The following is an 11030-nucleotide window of genomic DNA, read 5'->3' as shown; positions in this document are numbered from 1 at the left end:
GTAGAAATGAAAATATATTTTAAGTTACCTGTAGGTTTCTTGTGAATGAATGAGAGAAATAGTATAGATGAGAGATAACATAAAAAAAATATATTAACCTATTATGAATGAGTTAAAGTAATGATGAAAAACTTTGATCGAGCGGTTGGCGAGCGAACGACTTGACTCATTTGCAGCCCTAGTAAAGTGGAGCATCAAATCTGAAACTTGAGGTGTTAATTGGATACAAATATTTTAAATAGATATTAATGAGTATATATTAATGAGTATATGATTCTAAATTTACATAAATTATAGATAATAATTTAAATATATTTATATTAGTTATTTTTTAATTTTTTTTGTTTGTAAATATTAGATATATTATAAGTAATATTTAATAATTTATATATTAATTATTTTTAATTTTTAAATTATAATTTGTGTAGAATTATTTTTAAAAAATATATAATTTATATAATTGTTAGTTTAAAAATATATTATATTGTTACAATATATTATAATTTATTTTTAAATATATTTATGTAATATAATTATAATATATAACAATAATATAATATAATATAATAAAAAAAAATTGGTTTGTTCAAACAAAGAATTTTGTTTTTTATTAATAAATTTAATACTTAATTTAAAAAATTGAATTATAGGTTCCGATTAACTGACAGAAATCAGTAAAATCAAAACCGATAAAATCGATACCAATACTGATCAGGTTGGTAAAATAAGAGATAAAATTATACTTAAGTACGGTTAACCCTAATTATTTTATCATGAGTTGTAATTAAAAAAAAATAACCTGTTAATTTTAGTTTGACATTTTTGTTTTGTTTTTGTTAATTGTGTTCTTTTACAATAAAAAGAAAGAAAGAGCTGATTTAAAAAAAAGATATATTAAAAAAATTGAGCTTTACCCCTTTGACAAGAAATAAATACAATACATATAAACCTGTAAATAAAAAACAATTCAAATTTTCACTTCGAAAACCTTCTTCCCATTAACTTTAGGGTTCCAAAGTTCCAACATGGCTACTACAGCGATCGAGAATCGATCTTCCGATCTGGCGTCATCTGGTGATGTTAGCTCGGCGAAGACGGCGCCGTCGAACCAGGGAGATGGACTGAGGCAGTACTACCAGCAGCACATACACGATTTTCAGCTCCAGGTTCGGCAGAAGTCTCATAATCTCAATCGCCTCGAAGCTCAGAGGAATGATTCGAATTCCAAAGGTAGAGAGACCCGTGACTTTTGTTTTGCATGTTCAAGTATTGTGTTTTGATTTGATACACCGAATATGTTGTTTGAACTGCTGCTGATTCCATGGTTGGTTTTGGGGGTTTCCTTCTGTTTACTTTCTAGTCTGGTCACCAATTTCACTTTTTGAAATCGGAATTGAGCATGACTGTGAAGCAAGTGAATTTGTGAAGATCTCATTTTTCTTTGTATGAATGGTAATTTTATGGATTATAGATGATAATGCTTTATATTTTGCTTGAAGTAGCAGAGTCTTAATAATTTGATTCGGAATATACATTATAAACATCTTTGGTGGATGTGGAATTGAGGTTATGTTAGCTGAACATACTAATATTCAGCATAGCATAAAAAAGAGGTGCTTAGTGGGGATAAGCAGAAAGTCTTTATCTTCTGTATGTGTGTGTTTGGGTTGGGTGGTGCTTTTGTGGGGAGGGAGTGGTTTGTTATGATATCAAGGTGTTCTATTTATCTTGACATTTTAAGCAATATTGAAATAAAATTACTTGATGTTCCATTGTCTAGTGAGGATGCTGAAAGAAGAGCTACAACTGCTTCAGGAGCCTGGATCATATGTTGGTGAAGTTGTCAAAGTCATGGGAAAATCTAAAGTCCTTGTGAAGGTATGTCTGGATTTTCTACTAACTACCTTGTTTACTTCCATTTCCATATGATATGATAATTCTATGTGAGGAACATCATATTTAACCATAGTGATATGTCATTGTTACTCAATTGGTTGTTAGTAGCTTACACCCAGCTTCTAATTAGGTGTTATAGTTACATTTAGGATGGTGAATAGCCTTGTGCTTGCCTAAAGAACGCAAGCATGACCCCACATGAGACTCAAGCTGCATTGATAAAAAACGGAAAATTAAGCTGTCATTGCTGAATACTGATTTTAAATGTCAAACGAGTTATAGAATGTCTGGAAAATAAATACTGAATAAACCAAATAAAATATTTAAATTTGAACTACTTGGTATGTAAGTTGGTTTGATAAAATGTGGAACTAATGTAAAAAAAAAAATACATAAAAGACTATTTTACCCTTGTAAAGATGTAATATGATTAATCTAGGGGTAAAAGTTGTTTTTTAGTTGCTCCTACTAGATTACCAAGTTATTTTAAGTCATTCATAGCTTACTGAATTAAATTTGATTTTTAGCCTTTTTTTATGGTTAATTTGAACTGATTCTTCTAAAGAATTAAGTGATTTCAAATAAGCTATCAAATAGACTTAATTCAAATAAGCGCTTAAACATTTTGATTAAGTGATCAGATGTGTTTTGAAACACAACCTCGATGTATGAACTTCTTTACTATCTATGGATAGTTGACCATAAATTGGAATAATTCTCACCTACTTTAAACTTTCTGAGGATATGCAGAAGGTGACCCTAAATCTCATTGTCAAAATCTTAAAATATATATATGTATGTATGTTCATATCTTTAATAGATAAGGGATAAATAATTTAGATAATTCAATTAAAAATCCTATTCGAGGTACCTCATATTGATGTTATTCCACTTATGCTTCATCGAGCTCTCATCCTTGAGGCTGCTATCTCTGGGTGGGAAATGCTGGAGGTGTTGATGCCAAATTTCTCTCCTTTATTTTCTTGAAAGTAATTAGTTAGCAGGAGTTATTAAAAATTAGGCACATTTTGATTGCAACTGGAGGGAGTCATAATGGGATTCTAAAGAGCTGTATTATGCTGTTAACTTAGGAATGATTTGGAGACTGCATTTTGGTATAGATGTAGGTTAACAGAGTGATGTCCTTCTTACTCTCGTAATAATTGTATGTCAAAATGGGTCCGCAAGGAGTAGAAGGTGACCTAATGTGATTTCTTTATTTGTATCCTTCTCTGTTACATTTAGCATTCCTCTTATGCAGGACTACAAGTGCCAAGTTTGTTTGGCTGATAAAGAATTTTGTTGTTTCTAGGTTCACCCAGAAGGGAAGTATGTAGTTGATATTGACAAAAGCATTGACATCACAAAGCTCACACCATCAACCAGGGTGGCCCTTCGCAATGACAGTTATGTGCTTCATCTGATATTGCCCAGTAAAGTAGATCCTCTTGTAAATCTCATGAAAGTTGAAAAAGTTCCAGATTCAACATATGACATGATTGGTGGTCTTGATCAGCAAATCAAAGAGATCAAAGAGGTTAGTGATCCTTTTATAAAAATAGTTCATGTAAGACTCAGTTAACAAATTGTTTGATTTGTCATCATTCTAGTTCATTTATTTCTCCAGGTCATAGAATTGCCGATCAAACATCCAGAACTTTTTGAGAGTCTTGGAATAGCCCAACCCAAGGTATTTTATTTGTTTTTATCTATTTTGAGGACTTTTCATAAGTTTAATTTTGATCAGGTCGTAACTGTAGATGATTTGAAGTACTGCTAGATTTCTAACTCTTATAATATTGGAGGATTTTTTATTTTCTTAATTAAAATTCATTATGAAGATGTTTGTTGTAGACCTAGTTTAATTTTTCTTCTTCATTGTTAATGGGATCTTCCTACACTTTAAAAAAACAGGGGGTTCTACTCTATGGGCCACCTGGTACTGGAAAAACGCTACTGGCAAGAGCAGTAGCTCACCATACTGATTGCACTTTCATAAGGGTTTCCGGTTCTGAGTTGGTTCAGAAGTATATTGGTGAAGGATCCCGAATGGTCAGGGAACTTTTTGTCATGGCCAGGTTAGTCAATGTTTTGATAACTCAACATATCACATTAATTTAATTAATAATGAAGTGGTTATTTTGATTAAGTTCTCTTATTTAAAATTACTAAACTATTTTGATTCAACTCAACTTAAGAAAAAAATATTTTGACTTAAATCGGTAGGCTATGGATAACTTAATTGGTTAATATAGTAAGTGTGTCCAAAACACAATTTTAACCATCAAAATTAATTAAATTAGGTAATTATATAGTGTGAAATAGTCTGTAAGTACATTTCCTATATTAGTTCCACATTTTATCAAATAAACTTATATTTGAATTTTTAGACCAAAATCAACTTATATATCAAGTACTTAAATTTTAAATATTTTTATTTGGTTTATTCAACATTTGTATTTTACATTTAACTAATCCTCTGCTTAAAATTAAGTATTCATCATTCAAACACTTAATTTTTATTTTTATTAAACAGACTAAATTTATGGTCCTTAAACCATGTTTGACATATGATCTTACCTATTTTTTATGCTTGCCAAAAATGAAAATGATTTAGAAAATAATTTGGATAAACAATCTTATATATTTTAAAAAAAATCACGACAATTTTCTAATGGGATCATGATTGTTATAAAATATCCGTTTCCAAATAGGCTAGTGCTCACTTTATTTTGGTGTATGTTGCAGAGAACATGCTCCATCAATTATTTTCATGGATGAGATTGACAGTATTGGATCTGCTAGAATGGAGTCTGGATCAGGTAATGGTGATAGTGAAGTGCAGAGAACTATGTTGGAACTTCTCAATCAACTTGATGGTTTTGAAGCTTCAAACAAGATCAAGGTACTGGTCTCCAGCTTGTTTTTTTTTTCATAACGACAAAATGAAATGATGCAGAGTTTCTTTTTTTAAACTGGCCGTTTTAAACGAATCTGTTCACAGGTATTGATGGCTACAAATCGTATAGATATTCTGGATCAAGCCCTTCTGAGGCCTGGAAGAATTGACAGGAAGATCGAGTTTCCTAACCCTAATGAAGATGTAAGTTGTTTTATCCTGTATTAGGAACTCGTTTTTTAATTTCATTCTTAGCCACTTGAAATAGAGATGAAAGATTAGAAAATCCATTTACAATTATTATAAAAGAGCCAGAATTGAGACCTCCATGTTACATAGAAATCTCATTTTGTTTGTCAAACATGTTTAGCTATGTTTTTTTATTTGAAAACACCATTTCAGCTAGTTTTCTCATCGGGCGTGAATTCAATTGTCTATTGAAGAATTAAATAACTCTCTTCTCATCAGGAGCTTGTTTGCTCTTGGGTCTTTTGGGATTTTATGGTTTTCTTGTAAAAGACTTTCTTAGATAAAAAAAGTGAGTTATTTGGATTTTTTTAGGAATTTAAATTTAATAAAAGTAAAGTAAATGTATTTTAGTTGATAAATTAAGTAATTTGATTGTTAAAACGATGTGATAGAAGGGGCTTTGGAAAATAATCTTAAAAACCCTACATTGAACAAGCTCTAGATATCAACATAATCTTCTGGATGATTTGTTTTTCATATCCTTGTTATTAGTCATTAAGACTCTACTTTGTGTTCTACAGTCTCGTGCTGACATCTTGAAGATCCACTCAAGAAAGATGAACTTAATGCGCGGGATTGATTTGAAAAAGATAGCAGGAAAAATGAACGGTGCATCTGGCGCCGAACTGAAGGTTTGTAATAAGCAGTTATCTATCTCAACGACACTATCGTAATTTTTTGAATTCCACGCAACTGAACTTGTAAAATTCTGTCTGGCTTTGAAGGCCGTGTGCACTGAAGCTGGTATGTTTGCATTGAGAGAGAGGAGAGTTCACGTCACTCAGGAAGATTTTGAGATGGCTGTGGCTAAAGTTATGAAGAAGGAAACCGATAAAAACATGTCAATAAGGAAGCTATGGAAGTAGTTATTTTATGGTATGTTTCACTCCTTTTCACTAAATTGTACAATTGAGTTTCTCTGCTTTCAACTTTAAAATGTCTCTAAAACGGAGAATTGAGCTTACAAACACTTGAGTTTGAACGATAAAACGTCGATAAATTTGAAGAGATAATACTCTGGAACATTAACTTGAGGACACATTCATAATTTGTTGATGTTTTCTTGTCCAAACCCATCTCGATAAAGTGTTTTCAAATAATCAGTGTATTCTTATAAAAAAATCTTTTAATTCGTGTCACTCTCTTTATTGATGTTGGGTGCCTATTTATAGAATTTTTATTAATCTTTCAGGTTGGTTTTGCACATTCAGTTCTTCTATATTTCACATAAACTGATGATGATTCTTGTTGAGAAAAATCAAAGATGGGTTTTCTTTATAAAACTGTTCTTTTGATTATAGTTTAAAACCAAGCATTTTCTTTGATTCAAGATGAAGTTTCGGGTGGATTATAATCGATATTATGGTTGAAATATATTTATAAGAATGATAAAGAAATTACAAATTAAGTTTTTTGGATTTATAGTATGATGTTATGTTTTATTTTAACTCGGATCATTTCAGAAATTGCAAAATAATTCACACATAACATAATGTGTATGTTCATCTATTTATATGACTTGTGTATTTCTGGCCAATTTAATGTTGGTTTGTTCTCATAACTAAATAGAATGATGAATCATAAAACTGAAAAATGACTTGAAATCTAAAATTAAAAACAAAACAAAATATCCATCTATTGGACTCCTCCTTCAATGGCATAGCAACATTAACAACTTTGATGTTTTAAAAAAAAAAAATTATATTTAAAAAATGAAGCTATATATTTACAATTTTGTTTTATAGATTTAAAGTCTTATTCTGTGTAAATTTGTTCTCTATAATAAATAAATATAAGTCTTGATATAATTTTAATTTATTTTCCACATTTTTCAACTTTATAGACAATACATTACATGGTTCCTCAGTTGATGTTTCTAGAAGTGTAATTTCAACTTTATTGTTTACCCATAATGATCTAACTTATGCATCCATATGACATCGACCCCAACCCATACCTTATACACATTAAATAAAATAAATTTATGGAAGTGTTACATTTTCATGTTGCGACAAATATTTATACCCTTTTGTGAAATTTGATCATAATCTAATAATCTAATGGGTTATGTCAGAGATCGTGGGTGATTATTGTCTTATTGGGAGGTATGAATTGAGATGGCTAAAAGAACGAGACTTATAAAATTATTGATCTATATCTGGTATTTTATACCACCGAAAAAAATTGGAGAATATTTAACTAGTAGTATAGGCTGATTCACAATGTCATTATTATGACGATGTTAGATCGAGAAAACATGTGAATTCGTTTGAGAACCTCGTTTCACTTTTAGAGAATATTTGAACTAATTAATTATATTATTTTTTGTTTTATATTTTATGTTTTTTTGTCTTTTGTTTAAACGATTTTTATTTAATTTAAATGAATTATTTTATAAAAATAATAATAATAGGAAACCTAATTTAGTTGGTTAAATGTATGTATATTATATATTTCAAATATTGTACTGCACCTAATCCCATTAACAACACTTTTTAAGTTGAAATTGAATTTGAGTTTGAACTACAAATATTGATAAATTTATCTATAAAACATATTTTTATTATTATTATTAATATGTTAATTTAGATAAGATAATATTTTAATAAATGACTTATTTAGATATATCTATAATTTATAAGGTTTTTTAATCCAAAATTCTTTTCTAGTTCTACAAAATGTTTTTAAATGGGTCAAGACTCTTTCCTTCCTACATTTCAACCTTTTGTGCATCATGCATTTCTTGCTTGAAATTCAAATATCCTAAAAACAAGCTATGACATTCATTTCAAACAAAGTCTAATAGATTAAAAAAATACATAAATACATCTAAATGAAAATGATATTTTAAAACAAGAAAAAGAATATATAAAATCTTGGTTGTTATAAGTGATTTTTTTTGTCATTTGAATCATTAAAATAAAAGGTAAAAGAATACATAATTGTTCAAGTTTTGTTTATATATTTTTGAAAAAGAATAATCAATACAATTATTTTTTGCGACAATTTAGTTTGACTTTTCATTGCTAGCTAACATTCATTGACTTTCGTTTTTTTTTCCATGAACATGATTTTACAATTTTGACTTTAGAATATTCTTAACAAAAAAAATCAAAATTGAGATATTTGATCTCTTTCGGCAAGACTTTTAATTTCTTTTTTATCTAACCATATTTATTTTCAAAATTATTATGTTTCATTTCAACCCTATAAATATTCCTTCTAGATTGGGGAATAAACTTATTTCATCCAATATCATTTTTATTATATTTTAAACTTCAACAATCAGCCAAATAAGAATCAAATATTATTTATTATATTTAAATAAGAAACATACAAAAAAAAATCAATATAAAAATGACTTGATAAACTAGATGGCAATTGCCAAGCACATCTGAGATTTTTTTTTTTTTTTGTTAGCGAAGCATATTTGACTTTGACTTTCTCCATGACATTTAATCGAATTTTCTAATACCAACTGGGAAATAATAATATAAAATAAAATATAAATCTTATGTAAACAATGACAATTTAAAATCAACCTCTATTTAAAAATTGTATTTTTTTTACATCTATTATTACATATTTTGTAATTATTTCTAAAAAAAATAGTCTCCATATTTCTAAATAGATTCACACTCTTGTCCGTTTATCTCAAACCCTGTGCATGGAAAAAAAGAAGACATTTGTTAGTTCTATTTACATGTGTAAAGAAAAGTAAAGGAAAAAATAAATTAATATATTTTTTCCATTAAAAATTAAAAAAAAGGTAAACTAAATAATTTATATATAAAACTATTTTAACTAAAATAATTTATAACTTAAATATTCTAATAAACTAACTACTATTTTTATTTAAAATTAACACAATCTCACTCAAATAAATTACATCAATCAATTTATTAATCAGAATTTAAATTATCTTTTATTGAAACAAAACAAAATTTATTTTATTACTATATATTAATATATTTCGTATCAATTTTATCAAAACAAATACTCATTTTCTCAAAATCACCACCACAAAATCTAACAAACTCTAGAATCATAAATTGTTTGTAAATAAGTAAATCCACCCTAAAAACTCATCAACTTCATGAACTAGGACTAACATATCTTAAGACTAGGGACAAATAAAAACAGCTGGATATGAACCAATTGGAGCGGATTTTCTCCGTCTTACCAAGGATCGGGGCTAATTCTTTGCCCCGCTCCGATTCTCGTTTGTAACCGTCCCGAATACATAAAATTACAATAATGTCATTATGTATATAAATAAATAAAGTAACTCATCAAAGTAAAAATCGAAAGATTACGAGTTCGATTTCAATTGAGCTAATTTTTCAACTATTGTTCAAAATATTAAACACTATTTGTTTATATAATTTTAAAAAACAATTTAAATAATTGGTGTACCGTGGAGAATCCACATTTCAAAAGAGAGTAAAATGATGTTTTTTTAACTTCGGTTATGTTATGAAATCAAACAAATTATATCAAACATATAAAACACATTATGTTAAAAAAATAAGCTAGATCAACCGGCCAAATAATAATAATTTTAAAATAAAAAGACTTACTGTTGGAATTCGATATTAATAATCGGAGGATTGCCAGAGACAACGGCGTTAAAGGCGGTTGTAGAAAGAACAATCGTGGCTCCATCTCTAGACGACCTAGAAACTGAGGACTGTGCCCTGTCTACTATCTTCACCCTAATTGTCTGACCATTAACACAGCTCGCCGGCGCCGCCGTACTTATACAACCAACAAGATATTGCCGCCCACACGCCGCCCCGTTGTCCCATATCCCTTCTCCGGCCGCCGCAAATAGATTGTTTGTCGGAAACTGAGATGGGTCTGTCCCATAACATGCCGTTGCTGCAAATTTAAATCGACGTTGAAGGATAGATTGACAATATGGAAAAAAATCGACATAAGAGACCAAAATGTCACGGAATTCGAATCTAGAGTCATGGCTGTGGGTGTCAGGCTAGTTCATAATAAGTTATGTCGTTGCTGCAAACTTAAAACGACATTGAAGAAGATCTATAGATAGATAATAGATTACAATAGTCGACCTAAGATACTAAAAAATCACGGGAGGGTCATGGTGTGGGTGGCGGTAGGATGTCATACTAGATCTTAGTAATTATAAATAAATAATAGATTAGAGTGAAAATAATTACGGGTATAAGGAGGATCGTATTTGGCGGCGGTGCCGACGTCGGCCATTGAAAGATGAGAAAGATGATTGAATAATAATAGTAGAATTAACGCCGGTGATCGGAGACTCTGTTTTAAGAGAGATTGAAGAGAAAGAGAAGCCATTGAATTGATTGAAGATGGGAAATTTATTTATTCAATCATTATTATCCCAATCTTCAATGTCAATTCATATTTCCTTATTCCTTCTTTTATATATATATATATATATATATATATATATATATATATATATATATATATATATATATATATATATATATTGAGCTTTGTTTGATATGAGTTTTTTTATGTCGATTGGGTTTGATATACTTTTAATATTAAAGAATTTGATAGTTAATAATTTATTTTTAAATGGTTGAATTGTCCGATTTGGATTCTTTATTTGAGATTTGGAATTTTGGAACTCTTATTATAAACCTTACAAGTTTAAGCTCGTTACTATTACAATTATATAAAATGAAATTTTGTCTTAACGAGTTCTAACACCATTAACTTATTATCTACATAACATTTATAAATAAATAAAATATTCATATCACTAATTTAACTAATCACTTTCAGCGAATTGAGTGTTTTGACTACTGATTCTCTGAAATTTGGTAATCAAAACTCTCACTTCGTTAAAATTCGGTAGTTAAATTAATAAAATTATTATTTTATTTATTTATTTGTTTATAAATGTCACATAAATAATAAATTTACGACGTTTCAAACCGTGAGACAAAACCTCGTTTCGTATAACTTTAAACCTAAGGAG

General features: G+C 28.9%; 2 protein-coding genes across 2 annotated transcripts; one reads left to right on the top strand and one right to left on the bottom strand.

The window, feature by feature from the left end:
• Positions 1-976: 976 nt before the first annotated feature.
• LOC124927051 (26S proteasome regulatory subunit 8 homolog A-like) lies at positions 977-6296 on the top strand. The gene is made up of 10 exons (XM_047467391.1): positions 977-1230; positions 1781-1878; positions 3209-3433; positions 3524-3586; positions 3811-3974; positions 4645-4801; positions 4901-4999; positions 5566-5676; positions 5770-5920; positions 6237-6296. The coding sequence occupies exons 1-9, from the start codon at positions 1026-1028 to the stop codon at positions 5908-5910; spliced, it is 1263 nt and encodes a 420-aa protein (XP_047323347.1). The 5' UTR covers positions 977-1025; the 3' UTR covers positions 5911-5920; positions 6237-6296.
• A 2358-nt stretch (positions 6297-8654) lies between these two features.
• LOC124924299 (EG45-like domain containing protein 2) lies at positions 8655-10375 on the bottom strand. The gene is made up of 3 exons (XM_047464358.1): positions 10234-10375; positions 9625-9925; positions 8655-8705 (listed from the first exon to the last, which is right to left on the bottom strand). Exons 1-3 carry the CDS (start codon positions 10373-10375, stop codon positions 8699-8701), a joined length of 450 nt encoding a protein of 149 aa, XP_047320314.1. The 3' UTR covers positions 8655-8698.
• Positions 10376-11030: the final 655 nt, after the last annotated feature.

Source organism: Impatiens glandulifera, chromosome 2 (genome assembly GCF_907164915.1).
Source record: "Impatiens glandulifera chromosome 2, dImpGla2.1, whole genome shotgun sequence".
NCBI lineage: Eukaryota > Viridiplantae > Streptophyta > Magnoliopsida > Ericales > Balsaminaceae > Impatiens > Impatiens glandulifera.
Note: the sequence above shows the minus strand (reverse complement) of the source record. Positions and strands in the feature narration are given on the sequence as shown.

What these genes read in the sequence shown, in the direction of transcription:
- LOC124927051 (XM_047467391.1), top strand. Translation starts at nt 1,026, where the DNA reads ATGGCTACTACAGCGATCGAGAATCGATCTTCCGATCTGGCGTCATCT. An exon ending in GAATGATTCGAATTCCAAAG is followed by an intron (nt 1,231 to 1,780) that starts GTAGAGAGACCC and finishes TCCATTGTCTAG; the next exon opens with TGAGGATGCTGAAAGAAGAG. An exon ending in AAATCAAAGAGATCAAAGAG is followed by an intron (nt 3,434 to 3,523) that starts GTTAGTGATCCT and finishes TTATTTCTCCAG; the next exon opens with GTCATAGAATTGCCGATCAA.
- LOC124924299 (XM_047464358.1), bottom strand. Translation starts at nt 10,375, where the DNA reads ATGGCTTCTCTTTCTCTTCAATCTCTCTTAAAACAGAGTCTCCGATCA. An exon ending in ATACGATCCTCCTTATACCC is followed by an intron (nt 9,926 to 10,233) that starts GTAATTATTTTC and finishes TTAAATTTGCAG; the next exon opens with CAACGGCATGTTATGGGACA.